This window comes from Dromiciops gliroides, chromosome 1, assembly GCF_019393635.1.
Source record: "Dromiciops gliroides isolate mDroGli1 chromosome 1, mDroGli1.pri, whole genome shotgun sequence".
Taxonomy (NCBI): Eukaryota; Metazoa; Chordata; class Mammalia; order Microbiotheria; family Microbiotheriidae; genus Dromiciops; species Dromiciops gliroides.
Window position 1 is genome coordinate 624321778 of NC_057861.1, and position 20483 is coordinate 624342260.

General features: G+C 45.7%; 1 protein-coding gene across 1 annotated transcript; it reads right to left on the reverse strand.

The window, feature by feature from the left end:
• Positions 1 to 285: 285 nt before the first annotated feature.
• Positions 286 to 19499, reverse strand: LOC122752922 (interleukin-9 receptor-like). Its single transcript, XM_043999922.1, has 8 exons — positions 19415 to 19499; positions 18899 to 19010; positions 17831 to 18009; positions 15627 to 15766; positions 15117 to 15333; positions 6927 to 7032; positions 5628 to 5712; positions 286 to 801 (listed from the first exon to the last, which is right to left on the reverse strand). The coding sequence occupies exons 1-8, from the start codon at positions 19497 to 19499 to the stop codon at positions 286 to 288; spliced, it is 1440 nt and encodes a 479-aa protein (XP_043855857.1).
• Positions 19500 to 20483: the final 984 nt, after the last annotated feature.

Consider the following 20483-nt stretch of genomic DNA (forward strand, 5'->3'; position numbering starts at 1 on the left):
GCCCAGGATGCTGTCTGGATGGGTTTCAGGGATGAGGAGGGGCACTCATACTCTCCCCTAGGTGAGAGTAGGGAGGTGGAGGAATGTTCACAGGTGCTTCCTACCACCTGGCAGAAACCTGTGATTCCTGGAGAGATGACCTAGCTTGGTCGGCCTCCTGATGTCTAACCCCATGGCCACTTAAAAATTGACATTGTTACCCAGGAGTCATCTGCGATGCTTAGGCAGGGGTACCTGAATGTCAGTGGGCCCCAGGAAGGGGCCTGCTCTGTGAAGGCTAGGGAGTCACTGACCCATGCTGGGCATTGGGCCCTGCAGCTCTCCAGGAGGTGCTAAGACCTGGGGCATCTCACTGCCACTCAGGGTACAGTAATCACTCTTGCTGAGGGAGCAGCTCTCCAGAGACTGGTCCTCCTGCTTCAGGGAAATGGGAGGGCATCTTAGAGCTAATGAACTAGCCTGGCCGGCTCCAGGGAAGTCTGGGTGGCCCCAAGCATTGTCATTATCACATTGTCTATCTGTCACCATCCCAGGCAGCTGCCAGGTCTGCAGTTCTTCAACACTGAGGTACTTAGATGCTGAGTCTTGCTGGGTCACCTCCTTCTCAGGAGGTCCTCTGGGCTTCCAGGAATCCTCCTCTTCCATGACATCTACCCTTTTGGGCCTCATCGGGAAGCAGGTGAGGTGAGAAATTGACTCCTGGAATATGAATCCCAAGAGCTCATCTCTGGTCAGGACTTGCTTGTCCATGGCCCCCTGCATCCTGAGCTGAGGGCCAAGAAGGTCAGATCTGGCCCACATCTGAAACACAAGGAGAGACACCTGAATGGAGGCGTGAGGTTCCCCTGGACCAGACTGGATTGTGTACCAATTAGTCACACAAATGCAGAGCCATGTCCTAAGGTTCCCACCAAGCTGACTTAAAATATTCACTCATTTCATTTATTTGTTTGTTTGTCTGTTCGTTTGTTCATTTATCTACCCATTTATTTACTTGTTTATCTATCTATTTATCCATCCATTCATTCACATATCTATTCATTTATTAATTAATTTGTTTGTTCATTCACTCACTCATTCATTCATTTCACGAGGCAGTGAGGATTAAGTGACTTGCCCAGGGTCACACAGCTTGTGTCAAGTGTCTGAGGCCAGATTTGAACTCAGGTTCTCCTGAATCCATTCATTTTAACATATCCTGCATGTGTGTGCTTCCTGCTTCCATGCCTTTGCTAATGTCCTTCCTTTACTGTGAAATATTTCCCCCCTCCACTCCTGACAAGTGAAATCCTTCGAGTACTGGCCCCAGTCCTCCTTTATCTTCCTTGACCACCCTTCATCCCCATCAGCCAAGAGGTGTCCTCTCTCCTGCACTATGAGGATTTCTTTTTTTTTTTTTGGTGAGGCAATTGGGGTTAAGTGATTTGCCCAGGGTCACACAGCTAGTAAGTGTCAAGCATCTGTCTGAGGCCGGATTTGAACTTAGGTACTCCTGAATCCAGGGCCGGTGCTCCATCCACTGTGCCACCTAGCTGCCTCAATACCTTTTTTTTTTTTTTTTGGTGAGGCAATGAGGGTTACAGGTGACTTGCCCAGGGTCACACAGCTAGTGTCAAGTGTCTGAGGTTGGATTTGAACTCAGGTCCTCCTGAATCCAGGGCCAGTGCTTTATCCACTGCCCCACCTAGCCACCCTGAGGATTTCTTTTAACCAATCAATCTGCATTTATTAAGGAACTGCTCTCTGCTTGACACAGTGCTAAGGACTGGGGACACAAAGACAAAGTAAAACGTCTCTGCCTTGGGAAAGCTTACATCCTACAAGGGGAGACAATGTGTGCATGGGGAAGTATATGAAAAATAAATACAAGGTAGCTGGGAGGGAGAACTAAGGGGAAAATCAGGAAAGATTTCATGTAGAAGGTGCTTTTTGAGCTGAGCCTTGAAGGAAATAAAGATTTCTTATCTGGCACTGATTGTACAATGCCTAGTGATGCTGGTTATGAGTCACCTCGCATATGTCACAATCACCAGACTGTGGTAGATCCTTAACGGTAAAGATCACAACTCATTCTTCTCTGGCACACACACACACACACACACACACACACACACACGTGCACCCACACGCTCACGCACACACAAGAGACTTATTAAAGATGGGGAAGATAGAGCTAGAAGGCAATTTATGTAGGGGAAAAAAAGATCTGGGGAACTCCATGGAAGAGGACAAGTCGAGTGTGAGTGAAGCGTGTCATGACTCCCAAGAAGCTAGTAGCATCTGTGGCCGCGTTATGAGAAGCATAGCATCTAGAATGGAAAGGTGAGAGTGGTCCTGCCTCCCGCCCTAGTCAGACCAAATCTGGAGTATTTGTGTTCAGTTTTCCCCTTGACAACCTGGAACGTGACTAGAGGAAGACAACGGAATGGTGAGATATCAAACTATCTCATGTGTGGGATTGAGTGAGGGATTGAGAAGAGAAGCCTAGGAGGAGGACAGTTTATGTGAAAGAAAAAGAGGGGGAAGGGTTTGGGGGCCTCTGGGAAAGAGGAAGACAAGCTTGATATAAATAAGCAGTGTAATGGGAGGTGGAGGGAAGTGGTACTTGAGGGCACTAAGGGGCCAGGATGCCCTGACAGTTAAAATGGAGCTCTCCTATGGAAAAATGTTGGGCCATTTCCTTGTTGGAATGGAACATATCCCTCATATATGAGTTCAAAAATCTAATGCGTGAGTGGACTGAGCCCTGGGCAGGGGGGAGACTACAGGGGTCTATGCTGATGCTAAGGCAGAATTTGGGTTTTACACCCCTGCTGAGAACTAGGAGGTAGGCTCGAGTAGCAGTGGCCCAGGTTGGAGAGGGGCACAGGCTCGTCGGAGCTAATAACCGCAACACAAAAATCTAATGCAACGCCTTAAGAGGTAGTGAGTTCCTTGTCCCTGGAAGTCTTCAAACAGAGGCTGGATAATGCCTTCCCGGGGTCAGGCATGGACTGGGCTAAATAACTTCTGAGCTCCTGTCCATCTCTCAGATTCTGCATGGGATCCAGTTGCTGATTTCAAGAACTGGGAAGAGAGGGGAGGGGGAGGGGGAGGGGGAGGGAGGGGGTAGGATTGTCATGTGGAGAAAACAATTAGACCTGCTCTGCTTGGCCCCAGAGGGCAGGTCTAGAAGTAGTAAGTTGCAGAGACAGATTTTAGCTCAATACAAGGAAAACCTGGGGGCAGCTAGGTGGCGCAGTGGATAAAGCACCAGCCCTGGATTCAGGAGGACCTGAATTCAAATTCGGTCTCAGACGCTTGACACTTACTAGCTGTGTGACCCTGGGCAAGTCACTTAATCATCACTGCCCCACCAAAAAAACAAAAAAAAGGAAAACCTTACTAACAGGACTTTCCAAAAGCAAAATAAAATGCATCAGGAGGTGGTGAGTGGATGGATGACCACCACTGGGAGTGTTTTTAGATATTTAAAAAAAAATTAATGTTGATTTTTAGAACTTTGTGTTTGGGCCCCTAGGTGGCGCAGTGGATAGAGCACCGGCCCTGGAGTCAGGAGTACCTGAGTTCAAATCTGGCCTCAGATACTTAACACTTTCTAGCTGTGTGACCCTGGGCGTCACTTAACCCCAATTGCCTCACTTAAAAAAAAAAAAAAGAACTGGTCTAGAACTTTGTGTTCCAAATTCTCTTTCTCCCTCCCTCCCCCCCACCCCCCACTTTAAGGTCGTAAGCAATTCAATACAAGTTATACATGTGTAGCCATGCAAAACATTTCCATATTAGTCAGGTTTGGGGGTGTTTTTAGAGGGGGTTTCTGCTCAGGTGCCAGTTGGACCAGATGCCTTTCGAAGCTCCTTCCAACTCTGAGATTCTTTGGGGTATAAGAAGACTTATTAAATCTCTCATGGAATTTGGTTTGGACCCTTCCTGTGCCCTTAAGTTCTTTGTATCCCCCCGCTTATGTTCTGATTTTTATTGCAATTAGTTGTATATATCTTACTTCCTCCATTAGACTGTAAGGTTTCTCAGAGTAGCATTGTCTACTTCACCTCTGCATCCTTCCCCTCTGGCCCATACACTGCTGAGGACAGAGCCTTCCTCATATGGAAGATGATATTTGCTGAATTCAATCAAGTACCATCCTGAATGACAATCAGAACTGTAACTTATTGTTTGAGCTTATGTTCCCCTGTCCCAAGAAAACTTCTTCTTCTTCTTCTTCTTCTTCTTCTTCTTCTTCTTCTTCTTCTTCTTCTTCTTCTTCTTCTTCTTTTGCGGGGCAATGAGAGTTAAGTGACTTGCCCAGGGTCACACAGCTAGTAAGTGTCAATTTCTGAGGCTAGATTTGAACTCAGGTCCTCCTGAATCCAGGGCTGGTGCTTTAACCACTGTACCACCTAGCTGCCCCCAAAAAACACTTCTTAATAGGATCTCTCTGTAAGCTCCTGGGGAGGCTGAGAGAGAGAGAGAAGTTGGTGATCCCTCTGGCTGAGCACTGCAGATGATTTAGTGGCAAGAAGGGTAAGGAGAACCCAGCCTGGAGAAGGAAATTAGATCTAACCGTGACAAAGAGAAAGCAGAGCTGTACTCGGCTATGAGGATCTCCCAAGAAGGGAAGGAGAACAAGGGTACTCTGAGAAGTGAGGAGTGCAGCACCAATGAGATAATGAGGTGCTGCTGCATTATTCATTCTCCACCCAGCTTTGTCAGGCTGCTAGGAATGCTGGGAGCTCATCTCCTACTCACCACCCTCAGCCTTGGCAGTAGGTATCTGGGGCAATGACTTTCAGAAGGGCTGGCTCTGTTCCTCCTCTGCTAACTCATGGTTTTTGCTCTTTCCAATTTATGTGCCCTTGGGAGATGGTTACTACAAGTGCTGTTATCACCATTTTGTAGAAAACAATAGCAACAATTGTAGCTGCTATTTATATGGTTTACAAAGTGCTTCATATACATGGTATTATCGTTTTTTGGTTTTTTTTGGCGGGGTAATGAGGGTTAAGTAACTTGCCCAGGGTCACACAGCTAGTAAGTGTCAAGTGTCTGAGGTCAGATTTGAACTCAGGTCCTCCTGAATCCAGGGCCAGTGCTTTATCCACTGTGTCACTTAGCTGCAACCAGTATCATCTTATTTGATCATCATAAAACCTCCGTGGATAGAGTATTGGACCTGGAGTCAAAAAGACCCACAATCAAATCCAGCTTCAGACACTTTTTAGCTGTGTGACTCTGGGCAAGTTACTTAACCTCTAGCAGTTCCCTCATCTATAAAGTGGGCATAATAAGAGCACCGATCTTCCAGGGTTGTTGGGAGGATCAAATGAGACATTTGTAAAGTACTTTGCAAACTTTCAAGTGCTATATCAATTGTAGCAGTTATTACTATTGGCGTTGTCATCCCCATTTATAGATGAGAAAACCAAGGATCAGAAAATTGAGTGATAAGTCCATGGTCCTAAGGGTATTAATAGACAGGATTGTTCCCCCAGGTCTCCCAATGATCTTTCCATTATCTAATGCCAACAATAAGGGGGAGAGGGATGAAAGGCCCATCAGAAACCCCTAGGAACAGTGTCTAGACCGTGGGGCATGGGGGAGGGGGAGACATGGGTTTCCCAGATTACCTGAAAGTTTCCATTATGTACAGTGTAGAGGGGTCTGAAGAAAGCAGCAGGTGAGGGTACATTCTGGTAGAACGTTTTCTTCACTCTGGAGGGTAGCAGAGAATAGCAAGAAAGATCAGCTAAGGGGAGAGTCTTGGAAGTAGTAGGGGAAGCAGGACTGGGATGAAGCAAACCCTAAAATAGGAGGGACCAAATGAACTAGGAGAGGCTAGGAATTCTCAAAGAATCTAAAATTTGGAATGAAACTCAGGAACAATCCAGTCTAACCCATGCCTGACCAAGAATCCGCCCCACAACAGCCCTGACAAATCATTATCCAGCCTCTGTTTGAAGACTTCTGGTGACAGGGAACTCACTACCTCTTTTTTTTTTTTTTTTTTTTTTTTTGGTAAGGCAATTGGGGTTAAGCAACTTGGGTCACACAGCTAGTAAGTGTTAAGTGTTTGAGGCCAGATTTGAACTCACATCCTCCTGACTCCAGGGCCACTGCTCTATCCACTGTGCCACCTAGCTGCCCCGAACTCCCTACCTCTTAAGGCAGCTCATTGGACTTTTGGACTTATATATGTGGGATACCAGAGTCACATAGATAGTAAGTAGCAAAGGCAGGATTCAAACCTACATCCTTTGACTGCCAAACTAGCATTATTTCTATTACACCACACAGCAGAGCCATAACTTAGTAGAGGATTATTGGGACATTGCAGGGAGATGTGCTTCCTTTCTGTGGAAGAGTTACTCTACCTCCTCTTTCTCTTTCCACAAATTGCCCCTGTTCAATTGCATAGAACTGGGGTTTGTTTGATGAGGAGGAGAATGTACATTCTGAATTCCCAGTTATGTCTCTGTCAAAAAGGCATCTTTGGGGGCAGCTAGGCAGCACAGTGGATAAAGCACCAGCCCTGGATTCAGGAGGATCTGAGTTCAAATCCAGCCTCATACACTTAATACTTACTAGCTGTGTGACCCTGGGCAAGTTACTTAACCCTCATTACCCAGCCAATAGATAGATAGATAGATAGATTAAATAAATGAATGAATAAATAAATAAATAAATAAATAAATAAATAAATAAATAAATAAATAAAGGGCATCTTCCTTCTTAGAACCCCAATCTCCTAAACTATGGATTGTCAAGACCCTCTTCCACCAAGAATGTCTGTGGCAGGAGGCCTGGGAAGGGACAGGTAGACATTCTGCTCCCAATAGGTTCCCAAGGGAGGGGCAGGAAAGTGAGGTGGGGAGGACATTCTTGTAGACCTGGGAAACCTAGGCCCAGTTTCCTCTGGGGCCCTCTACCTGGGAAATAGCTTGAAAAGGATGTAAGGCAGGCTGATTAGGAAAAGGAAGATGGAGAAAATGATGATCGTGCTGAGAGGGCCTTCTTGGGGTGAGGAGGAGACATCTGCAAGACACCAAACCATCAATCCATTAGCATCGGCAAGTAATCTTTTTTTAAAATAATATTTTATTTTATTTTTATTCCAATTACAGTGTAAAGATAGTTTTCAACATTCATTTTGTAAGATTTTGAGTTCTAAATTTTTCTCCCTCCTTTCTCTCCCCTCTCCCCAAGACAGTATGCAATCTAATATAAGTTTTACGGTACAATCATGTTAAACATATTTCCACATTAGTCATGTTGTGAAAGAAGAATCAGAACAAAAGGGGGAAAGCAAAAGAAAGAAAGAAAGAAAACATCCAAAAAAGTGAAAATAGCATGCTTCAATCTGTATTGAGACTCCATAGTTCTTTTTCTGGATGTGGAGAGCATTTTCCATCATGAGTTCTTTGGAATTGTCTTGGATCATTGTATTGCTGAGAAGAGCTAAGTCTATCACAGTAGATCATCACACAATGTTGCTGATACTATATACAATGTTCTCCTTGTTCTGCTCACTTCACTCAGCATCAGTCCACTTAAGTCTTTCCAGGTTTTTCTGAAATCTGCCTGCTCATCATTTCTTATAGCACAATAGTATTCCATTACATTCATATACCACAACTTGTTCAGTCATTCCACAATAAATGGGCACACCCTTCAACTTCCAATTCTTTGCTAGGCAGGTAATCTTCTGGAAAACCCATCCTTCCACCCCTGCCCCACCTCCCATGGTCAGTAAAATGAATGGGTGAGGAGGCAGCTAGGTGGCACAGTGGATAAAGCACCAGCCCTGGATTCAGGAAGACCTGAGCTCAAATCCAGTCTCAGACACTTGACACTAGCTGTATGACCTTAGGCAAGTCACTTAACCCTCATTGCCCTGCTCCCCCCCCCAAAAAAAAAATGAACGGGTGAATCCAAATTTCACTGTACACAAGAATTGAAGTTTCAGATGCCAAAGGCCAGATGTTTCATTATAAATAAAGTCATCTTAGCAACCACCATTGAATATCATGGAAAGGGTCCTGGACCTGAAAACTAGGGACCTGGGCTCAAGGAGAGCTATAGCTGGGGAAGGAGAACTAAGGCTTTCCCCCAGAGCACTGGCAGCATTTTTTTTTTTTGGGCCAGGCAATGAGGGTTAAGTGACTTGCCCAGGGTCACACAGCTAGTAAGTGTAAAGTGTCTGAGGCTGGATTTGAACTCAAGTACTCCTGACTCCAGGGCCGGTGCTCTATCCACTGTGCCACCTAGCTGCCCCCTTTGCTATCAATCTTAAAGAATGAAGTGAAATAGCATATTTGAAAAATGCTTTGGAAAGTATAACACAGAAAATTAGAACCAGCACAGGTAAGTCCCTGAGGTATGAATATATTTGACTTGCTGTCAACTCTTAGACCCAGAGAGAGTTTGAGGAAAGAGTATCTTACCTCCTTTGAAACAGTGCTATTTTTAACTACTGCACTTTTCATTGCAAATGTTTCCATTTTCTTAAGGGTTAAATAGCCTTTGTATGCTAGCCAACCCACCGTGAATCATGTGTTCAAAAAAGGAACTTAGTGCCTTTCCCCAAAAGTATCCCCCACTGCTTAATGTCTCCATCTGTGTTGAAGACACCACCATGCTCACAGTCCCTCAGGCTTGAGACTAAAGATGCGTCTTTTACTCTTCTCTAAGCCCCTGTAGCCAATCCTTTGCCCATACCTGGCTGTTCTACTCCCACAGTATCTGTTGAATCAGTCCCTTTCTTTCTACTCCCACAACTGTCCCAGTTCAGGGACTAGAAGAATGGTGGTGCCTTCCAGAGAAATACAGAATATTGGAAGAGGGATAGATTTGGAAGGAAAAATGAGTTTCATTTTGGACATCCTGAGTTTGAGATATATCTGGGACCTCTAGTTTGCAATGATAAGGGTGTTAAGGGGCCTTTGCCTAGACACATTATTGGTGATCTGGAGACACTTGCCAAGTTGAATGGAAATAATTTGAACTGAACTGAATGGGAAAAGCAAGTGAGTGCAGAGACCTAAAAGCATTTTGGATTTGGAACCAGGGGAACTGGGTTCAAACCCCGGCTCTACTATTTGGCTGTGTTGTTGTTCCATCATTTCCAACTCTTCGTGATACCATTTGGGGTTTTCTTGGCAAAGATACTGGCCATTTCCTTCTCTAACTCATTACACAGATGAGGAAAGTGAGGCAAACAAGGTTAAGTGATTTGTCCAGGGTCACACAGCTAATGAATGTCTGAGGCCAGATTTGAACTCAAGAAGATGAATCTTCCTGATTCCCAGCCCAGTGCTCTCTATCCACTGGGCCACCTAGCTGGCTCATTTAACTGTGTGGCTTTAGCAAGTCATTTAATTCTTTCTGGGCCTGGCTTACTCCTCTCAAATAAAATAAAAAGACTGAACTAGATGAACTAGATGATCTTAAAGGTTCCTTGGAATGTAGCTTTAAAGACATGATGTCATTAATTGAAATTCTAGCACCTTCCTTCTTTGGATTATTTCAAATGTATCCTGTCTATAGTTTGTTTGTACATAGTGGGTTTATATGTTGTTTCCCCCATTAGACCATGAACTCCTTGAAGGCAGGGACTGTCTTTTACCTTTCTTTGCATCCTGTATCCCTTAGAACAGTACCTAGTACACAGTAGGTACTTGATAAATGCTCATTGATTTGACTGAATAACTGGATCCTCCCTTTCTGAACTCAAATAGAACATAAGATGGAGTCATACCCACTATGAGTGACATGTCCACAGTCCAGGCTTTCTCCATCTCAGGCCCCAGGAAACTCAACCCTTTCCACCTGCCCCTGGAATGCTCTCCCCATGCACAAGACAAAAGGAAATGGTGGCTGAAGCTGGATCTACAGAGAAATCAACTCTGCCTGGAGTTAGGGCTGCTGATGGAGGTGCCGTGACTTTGGCCCTATGGGCCTCATCTGTCAGTCTGTCCAGTCATTTGGGCTTTCATTGCCTTTGTACCCTGGAGAGACCCAGGGCCCCACGCCCCAGCTTGCAATCAGCTCCTGACACCCTCCTCCTGGCCATATGCCAGGGTATAATAAATAGTTCTCTGGGGCTTCTGAGCAAATCCTCCTTCCTCCAATTATCTGCTATTCTTGGCTTCTCCCTCCTCCCTCTATACAATTCCCCTGTCTCCTTAAATTCCCCTTTTTCTTAAACAGGAAAATAATAATAATAATAATAATAGCTCACAGAAACATAGGACTTTGCAAAGCATTTTCCTCACAACAACTTGCTTGGTAACTAATGCAAATATTATTGTTCCTTCTATTTCAGATGGGGAAACTGAACCTCAAAAAATTTTAAGGACTTACCCAGGCCATAGAGCTACTAACTGTTGGATTTGGGAACCTAACCATGGTCTCTGACACCCAGTCTAGAAGAGACAACATAGAGAGTTAGGGCACTAGATTTGGAGTTGGGAAGACCCGGGTTCACATCTCACCTCAGATACTTATTAGCTGTGAGACACTAGACAAGTTATTTAACTGCTCCGTGCCTCAGTTTCCTCATCTGTAAAATAAGGAGACCTTCAAGATCTCAATCTATGATCTTTCCCCTTGTACCATGTAAGGTTCTCAATTTTTCAAACTGAGCTAATGAATTTCTGGTAAGATTATGTCACAGGCAGAGACTTGAATCTGTTCTATTTTGACACAATAAGGCATTCGTGGTCTTTTAGGAGGGAGCAGTTGCCTTACTTTAAGCATCAGCACAAAAATACGTGACGTTGCCTATAAAGGTGCTCTCAGTAACCACATACCGAGGCCCAGGTTCATTCCATCAGTCTAAGAAGTCCCTGAGAGATAGTGACCTTGTGTCTCCACATGCCCCACAGGCAATGAACCACCCAGCCAAGGGCTCATGTTTATGCCCCAGTTCACACACTTGGTGGGGGTTGGGGCCAGGACTGGTCCTTATCAGCTAATGCCAGCTGCTGTGTGCAAGTCAACTGTCAGCCTGTTGCAGCCTGGAACCAACATCAGCACTGAATAGGGGCACATCTCAGGGGCTCACTACAGAGTGAGCTTCAGCTGCCACCACCACCTGCTGCAGCCACAAATGCACACCAAACCCATTCCCAAGCTCTGACCCACCCGGAACATCCGGGTAGCTAGCACACTCCGCAGAGCTGAGCCTCGGTCAAAGCCAAGCCCTCTTGGAAATCAGGCCTGGAAAGGTGAAGAGATAAGGGTGGATCCTTGTGCTAACAAGAACACTATCTTCTGCAACTTGTGGGCCATCTCAACAACAACAGCTTCTCACAGTCACTGGCTGGGAACCTGGCCATCAGCAGCCCCATATGGAGTGCCAAAAGAGCCTGGCTGGCTCAGGGTCTAGGGATTCCTACATACTGCAATGTAAACTGACCAACTGACCTCTGTGGCTTGTGGTCTAGGAAAAGGAACAGTGGGTTTGGAGTCAGAGGCCATAGGTTTGAATGGTATCTTTGCTCCCCTGCTAGTCATGTGCCCTTGAACAAGTTGATTTGCTCTCCATGCCTCAGTTCCTCCCCCTGTTAAATGAGAGGGTTAGACTAAAGGACCTTTAAGGTCGCTTCCAGCTCCAGACTCTAAAATCCAAAATCTACATAGGAGCAGGATCTAGAGAGTGTAGTGAATTGTGAATCTGAAGTTAGGAGACATGGGCGGGATTACCCATGATTCCAGAGAGCATACAACAAAGCATGCTACCACCTCCTGACAGAAGTGATGAACTCAAGATGCAGAAGGAGACTGTTTTGGGATGTAGCCAATGCAGGAATTTGACTATGCGTGTTTCTTGTTGTTGTTCAGTAGTTTCCTATTCTTTGTGACCCCATTTGGGGTTTTCTTGGCAAAGAAACTGGAGTGGTTTACTATTTTCATCTCTAGCTCCTTTTACAGATGAGGAAACTGAGGCAAAGAGGGTTAAGTGACTTACCCAGGGTCACACAGCTAGTAAGAGTATGAGGTCAGATTTGAACTGACTCTAGGCCCAGTGCTCTGTCCACTGTGCCACCTAGCTGCCCACACTTGTTATAAGGGTTCCATTAATTTTTTTCCAGGCAGGGAGGGGACTTGGGAAGAAGAGAAAAGACATGCTTGTTATTTAGGGGAGGGGAGATGAATAATTATTATTATTATTGGAAATTTTTTTTTAATTTTAGTGAGGCAATTGGGGTTAAGTGACTTGCCCAGGGTCACACAGCTAGTAAGTGTTAAGTGTCTGAGGCCGGATTTGAACTCAGATACTCCCGACTCCAGGGCCGGTGCTCTATCCACTGCGCCACCTAGCTGCCCCTAGAAATTATTTTTAAAAGAAATATCTAGGGGCAGCTAGGTGGCACAGTGCCCTGGATTCAAGAGGACCTGAGTTCAAATCCAACCTCAGACACTTGACACTTACTAGCTTTGTGACCCTGGGCAAGTCACTTAACCCCCGTTGCCCCACAAAAACAAAAACCAAAAATCTGCGTATAAGTCCCTGCTCTAATACCGTCTATTGGTTGACTGATTGATTGTATCACCCTGGGCAAGTGCTTTAACTTTTGTGAGACCCAATTTCTTCATCTCTAAAATGGATAAAGGAGGAGGTAGACTAAGTAATGTCCAAGCTACCTTCTAGTTCTAACACTCCGTCACTTCCACTTTCTTAGCTTCAGTTCCCTTCTCTGAAAAGTGGGGATAAAATGTTTTTATTGTCACCCCCACAGGATTACAGTGAGGTTCCCCTCAGCTGCTAGCTAACGACCTTTCAGATGGTCTTCCATTTATCTATACGGCTGGCCTACACCTAGTGGTTTTCATGTTGTCTACCCCATTAGGATGTGAGCCTCTTGAAGACAGACTGTTTTTGCCTTCCACTGTATCTCCCAGTGCTTAGCACAAGCACTTCATAAATGTTGGTTGACTGACTGACAGAATATTTTGTAAACCATTAAGTGCTATGGAAATGTGAGCTGATGCTGTTATTATTAGGCTAGGGATGTGGCCTGTGGTTCTAACTATTTTGGTCCAGGCTGCTTTAAGGAATGATGCCCGTGCTTCCCTTGGGTTTGATGAAAGAGGAAGCCTGGCAGTGCCCTAAGGCCAGACCACAAACAGCAAGAAATCACAAGGTATAATGGGAAGGGCATCATTCTCAGTCAAAGTCTCAGCGCTGAGACTTGAGTTGGCACAACACAAGATCATAGCTGCTGCACCTGGAGTTCACAACCAGAGTCAGATACTTATTGGCTATGAAGCGCTGGGCAAGTCACTTTGAGTCATTCTCCTCAGCTGTAAAACAAGGTTAATCATGGCACCTGCCTGGCAGGGTTGTTATAAGGATGAGATAATATTTGTAAGGCACTTTGCAGTAGAAAAGCACTATAAAAATGTTAGCTATTACTATTACCTCGTGACTTTAGACAAGTCACTTAACATCCGTGGATCTCACTCTGTAAAATGAGAAAGTCAGACTATAGATGACCTTTACGGTCTTTTCCAACTGTAAGTCCTATGATCTTATTATAACAGAGGAATACCCTCCCCGATCTGCTGAGCCAGAGCACATGTCAATTATCCTCATGGAGTCAGAGTGCACATGCCCACCTTGCAAGGTGCTCCAGGTCACCAGAGCAGGGGGTTCCCCTGATCACCTTTCATACACTTAGATGAGACCATCTTCCAGTAAGGAGGCCCAGGCTATGGCTCTCCTGGGATAGATGTTCAGGTAAGGGGGGTTGTTGATTTGTCCTCCATAAGCACAAAGGTGACCTCCATCATCAGCAAGCTTTTGCTGAGGACTCATAAGATGGTTAGACTCTAATTTGCCACGCTCAAAATGCTGGAAATTTGTCAAACAAAATGAGACAAATGGCATTGGGTAACTTGCTATAATTATCTCTGAACAGAATACCTAGGTAGGTTCTATCTGAGATACTGGAAGTTTCCTAACTTGAAACTTTCAGGCATCAGTGCAGGAAGGAGAAATCACACAACCTTATAGGTGAAATGAACCTTAGAGATCATCCTGTTGTACACACTGGAAAACTGGAGCTCAGAGAGAAGTGACTTGCCCAAGGTAAAGTCAGTGGCAAGGCTTGGAAAGTAATCCAGATCTTCCTAGTTTTCCATCAAGGCAAAGGTCACGTGCCATCTTAGATAAGAAGCCTTTTCTGTTCCCGTTAGTCATGAGCATTCCTTCTTTTCACAGCAAATTATCATGGATAAACCCATCTGTTTATGTGTTCTATCCTCCTCCCTTTGTTACAATGTAAGCTTCTTGAAGGAAGGAACTGGGTTTTTTCCATTTTGTTTTTCTATGCCCAACACCTAGCACAACGCCTTCCATACAGTAGATACTTAATAAGTGCTAGTTGAAAGATACTTCTAAAGGACTTATCCAGAGAAAGAACTAATAGAGTTTGAATATACACATATACACACATATATATATACATATACGCATGCATATACCTATACCTATGTATACATGTACACACACGTATATATACATATACATTCATACATATATACCTATACACACATGTATACACATATACATTCATATACGCACACATATATACACATATACATTCATACACACACACATATATATATATGTGTGTGTGTGTGTGTGTAGTAGATAAAGCACTAGCCCTGTTAGGAGGATCAAAGTTTGAATCTAGCCTCTGATACTTAGTAGCTGTGTCACTTGGGCAAGTCACTCAACCTGATTGCCTCCCCCAAAAATGTTAAAAATTGTTTTTACATGCAATTGAGGAAAAATGAAAATATTCTTTTAAAAAGTGCTTCTTGGGTCACTTTGGATCCTGACTCTCAGTCTCTTTCTCAACATCACCATGCCCCTACCCCTACAGCTAGGGAAAGCTGGGGAAGCTTGGGCACAAGGACTTTGTTCTCCTCTGAGTGAATAAAAGGATTTCTACTCTTTTCTAGACATCAGTTGGGCCAGGGAATGCAGGACCTGACCCAGGAGGGTTATGAGAAAACAGAAGCTTTCCCTGTTCCCACTGGTTAGAAGGGAGACTCAGCAGTTCTCCCAGAGAGCTGAAAGCCTGGGACCCTCCAAGAAAAGCACCTACCTAGAGATCTTGGAGACTGGAACTGCAAGACTGGACTCCACTCGCTCCATTGGCTCCTATAGCTGAAATCTTTTTCCTCATCACCCAAGGGTTCGCCTACTTCCTGGGAGCCCAGGCGGCTGCGCAGCCGGGCCTCATAGGTCAAGCCAGGGCCAAACTCGAAGGCTTCAATGGTGGCCGCCTTCACTCCCACAATTCGATCTTTATGTCTTGCCCGCTATGAGGGATTCATCATACATGTGTCAGTGGGCAGGCCTGGGCCTTTGAGTCAGGATGTCTGTCTTAGGTCAGCTACCTTTGGACAGCAGGGGCTGGGTCTGTGCCCGCTTCTCTGGGTCAGGTACCAAAGAGTCTGGGTGCTAGAGAAAGGCTTGGGGGAGAGGGGGAGTTGGGATGAGGATACTGATATCGATCTTGGGACTCTAAGCTAGGAGACATTTTCTGTCAGAGACACCCCCACCCGAGAGGCTTTCCAAGCTGGGGAAATTCGAGGATGCTCAGTGTTCTTACCTCCCAGGATTCCCCACGCTGCCTCAAGGCCAGTTCATAGCTGAGGAACTTGTACAGATCTTCGAGCGGAGGGTTCCAGGAAATGATGCAGCCTCTGGAGCTGACATTGCTCTGCAGGTTAGAGGGAGGGTCGAGCTTGACTGGAACAGAGAGAACCCAGCTGAATTTGGGCCTGTGAGCTCCTGAAGGCTGCCCAAGGCTGCTTCTGACTCTTTGGTAGGAATGGGGAAACTGAGCAGGGGTAGGTAGACCCTTTTCCGATTGGGGAACATGCCCAGTCCCTAGTCCCACCTTCCAAAAGCCCTGTAGTACAGAGGGTGCCAGATAGGAGACTGGAATCAAAGAGACAGCAAGGAGGCCTGAATCTGAGCAAGAGGGATGCATGTCAGGGCAAGGGCCCTAAGAGATTAAGGGTCCTGGGGTTGGAAGGAGCCAGAAGAGGTCATCTCTTCCATCTGTCTGCCTTTAGCTAAAGCTGGAGAGCCCAGTTCCACCTTTCCTTAAGAATCTGCAGAAAAAGGGGCATCTAGGTGGCGCAGTGGATAGAGCACCAGCCCTGGAGTTAGGAGGACTTGAGTTCAAATCCAGCCTCAGACATTTGACACTTACTAGCTGTGTGACCCTGGGCAAGTCACTTAACCCCAATTGCCTCATCCAAAAGTAAAACAAAACACAAAAAAATGAGCTGCTAAGAATCTGCAGAAAACAGGGCAGCTAGGTAGCACAGTGGATAAAGCACTGGCCCTGGATTCAGAAGGACCTGAGTTTAAATCTGGCCTCAGACACTTGACACTTACTAGCTGTGTGACCCTGGGCAAGTCACTTAACCCTCACTGCCCCGCAAAAAAAAAAAAAAAAAAGAAGAATCTGCAGAAATGAGGCTCTAGGGGCGGCTAGGTGGCGCAGCGGATAAAGCACCGGCCCTGGATTCAGGAGTACCTGAGTTCAAATCCGGCCTCAGACACTTGACACTTATTAGCTGTGTGACCCTGGGCAAGTCACTTAACCCCCATTGCCCCGCAAAAAAAAACAAAAACAAAAAAGAAAAAAAAAGAAATGAGGCTCTAAGGCCTCCCCTGGGGATGTGACCCCTTAATTGTAGGAAGCTTTTGACTTTCCAGTGTCTAACCAAAGTCCTTCCTGTTGCTGTTTAAATTACTTCTCTCTTGTCCAATCATCTGTCAACATGGAGAATAGCAGCTCCTGGTCATCCGGCTGGGCCATCTCCATAGAGGAAGGATGCTAGAATCGGGCCATACTCCCTCATACTGCTGACAAGTTATTGATCACTGCCCACCCCCTTGCTCTCTCTGTTCTCAAGCTACAAAGAACTGGGTCTGCTCTGGGCTAAATAAGCCCAGGTGCTTTCTTTAACCTGTCTTCTCCAGCTCTTTCCTTCAAAACCTGATCTCCAGTCTGATTCTGAACAGAGACCCCAGGCTTGCCCCTAACTCTAGGTCTTTCTTTGCAAAACTGAAGTAGAACAGGCAGAGGCAACTGGGGGACAAGAAAGTCCCTTGGTAACTCCCTAAACTCAGAGGATGTGAACAAAATACATCAAGGCTAAGAGGCTGTAACATGGCTCCTTCAAGGTAGTAGGTACAAGCCCATCTTCCTTGGCTCTCAGCCACCCACAGAGATGTCCAACACATCAGTGTTTTATTTTTCTTTGGTCTCAGGTTCATCTGTATGTTTGAAACTAGGTCTTCTTATCACAGCCACGGTGTAAGTGCAATGACCACTTACAGCCTGATCCTAATCCTGATAATTATGGAAGCTTTAACCTACTCCATTTTCCCATAACCTGGCTGTCAACTCCTAGAGATCTACCTTTTTCTTTTCTTTTTTTGTGGAGCAATGAGGGTTAAGTGACTTGGCCAGGGTCACACAGCTAGTTAAGTGTCAAGTGTCTGAGGCCAGATTCGAACTCAGGTCCTCCTGAATCCAGGGCCTGTGCTTTATCCACTATCCCACCTAGATGCCATCAATTTACCTTTTTAATGCCAGGCTTAGTGCCAATACCCAGCTAGACTCTCAGAACTCTCAAACTCAGGCAATCCACCAGCCTCAGCCTCCCTGAGTCATCAAATTTACAGGCTTGCACTACCATACTCATCACTGAAGGCTGGGAAGTTTCCTTGGCTGGAATACTCTCTCCTCCTCCTCCTCCAATCCCTCTGACCCTGGGCTAAGATAGCACTCACTGTTTTTCCTGGGAAGATACTTGGGGTCCAGCAGATACACCAATTCCACTCCGGATACACTGCCATGGAAATTGATGGTGAACTCATCATATACTGTCAGCATTCCGTCTGGTGGCAGTTCTAGTGTGCAGGTGCCCATCTGGAGGATGCAGCTGTAGTTTTTAAATGGTTCCAAGTTGCTATAAAGCACGAGCATGGAAGGAGTGGGCAAGTTAGATGTGAAAGAGATACTCCCTTAACAGAATACAGATGCTCCTGGATTTTTCATCCTTGATCATGGGACCAAGGTCTTTCCCTTATACCCCTGCCTCTCTGCCTCTGCCAAACCTATGGGTCCCCAAAGTCTACCTCTTCCAGGAAGTTCTCCCTACTACTCTAGCCTACACTGATCTCCAAATGAGACATAGTCCCTGCCCTCAAGGAGCTAAAAGAAGGGGAGAATGTGACACAGACATGAATAACTAAAATACAGGTTGTCATATGATAAGGGTCATGAAAGAGGGACAAGAAAAGGTGCTGGGAGAGATTAGTGAATTGAATTTAGAACTGGAAGGGTACTTAGATGTCATCCAATACAACCCCTTCATTTTGCAAATGAGATAAATTGAGGCCTAGAAGAAGTGACTGGCGCAAGGTTACACAGGCAGGAAGTAGTAGAGCCAGAATTCAAATCCTTATCCTTTGACTCCCTTCCACTGACTGGAGAAGGTAGCAGTAGAGGTGGGCTTTCCATACATATATAATACAAACATAGACACATACTTACATACTTACATACACACACATTTGTCTTTCCCAGAAATTCTGACCTAGGGCTAAGTAGGTGCTCAGTAAAGACTTACTACTGATTGGTTGGCTGGTAACACTCACTAATCACCCCCATTGGCCCCAAGTTAGGAGCTGTCCTTACTAGCCCTGGATCTATTCCAGGACCCTAGGAGGGAGAAAGTATCCTCCCCTTCCAAACCCTCCCTAAAACTGGAGCCCAGGCCAAGAAATCAACATTCCCAAAAGTCAAGGCTTCCTGAAAAGTCAAAGCCCCCTTCTATGGGCCTGGCTAGGACTTACCTGGTGAAGAGGAGTTGATGGACTCTGTCTTGTCTTGGCAAGGTGGCAGTCCAACTACAGTGGATCCTATTTATGTAATTATTGAGGCAGGTCAAGGTTCCAAGTTGCTGAGCTGCAGTAGGGAGGGAGCAGGGAGGGAGCAGGGAGGGTGTTTGGTCTTTACCTGGTGCCTTACTCTACCTGACACTCCTTCATTGGCTTCCAGGGATAGGAGAGGGCCCCAATTTGTCTGAGATTCAGTTCTGAGATAGGGGCCCTGGCAAGCTATATGGGGGGAAGCCATTCCTCCCTCCACCCTCAAAGCCGAAAGAATAGCCAGGCAACCAAGGGCTCAATCAAGTTAAAGCCAGTCCATGAAGGAATGATTCTAGAAGATGCCACAGTTTTCTATGGAATAGGGCAGGGGATAAAAGGACGATGGGAAGAAGGGCTCTAAGGGGGTAACCTTTAGCTTCCTGAAGCAGCAACATCTGAGTGCAGATTGGATCACCCTACCCCACCTCCCCCACTCCTTACCTCCTCTTTCCCCTCCACTAAAGGCCACCACACAGAACCAGGTGAAAAGCTGCACACTGCAGGCTCTCTTGCCAGAAATGTCCATGGAACACGGCCCTGAAACAGAAACCACAGTTTCAACTCACCGAACATTTATCAAGGGCTTCCCTTAGTTCAAGGAACTGTCCCAGGTTCTGAGGACTATTATGAAAAAGGAAATAGCCATTGTTTACAGTCTTTTTTTTTTTTAAGTGAGGCAATTGGGGTTAAGTGACTTGCCCAAGGTCACACAGCTAGTAAGTGTTAAGTGTCTGAGGTCGGATTTGAACTCAGGTCCTCCTGACTCCAGGGCCGGTGCTCTATCCACTGCACCACCTAGCTGCCCCTATTGCTTACAGTCTTAAAAGAAGAATAAATGTACATGGAGAAGGGTAATAGAAGATAGAAAGTGACGGGACAAAAGATAGAGTTAGATAAACTGCCCTGGGAAAATGTGAGGACAGAAGAAACACTTTCAGTTGGGAAGATGAAGGAAGGCTTCATGGAGGAGTTGGTACCTGGACTGAGTCTTAGAGGAAGAGAAGGATTAGAACTGGCAGAAATAAGGAGAGTGTGGTACATGTTTGAGGGTTGGCCTGCATACATAAGGAGGGAGAAATAGAAGCACGTGAGCTCCAGCTCCACCAGAGGTCGGCAAGGGAGGCAGAGGAGGTAAAGGAGAGATTGGAGAAGGGAGGGATTGATGGCAGGAAGATCATCTAGGAGGTGGTTATAGTATCCAGGGGAGAGGTGCTGAAGACTGGGATGAGTGTAATGGCAATAGGAAGGGGGAGGTGAAGACTGTTGCTGGGGTTCATCCTTTGTTCTCCAAGAGGACCAATGACATCAGGAGGGGGATGTCTTGGCTTGCAAGTGAATTGGACTTAAGTGAAGCAGTGCTGTGCAAAGTCATCAGCCTTACTCTCTCCTCCAGAGTCTTTGGAGTCCAGTGACAGTCAGGATGACTGGCAATGGCCCCACTACAGACATATTCAAGGAGGTAGAATGAGTAGAGCAGAGAGGAACATTAGAGATCAGCTCCTCCAACCCC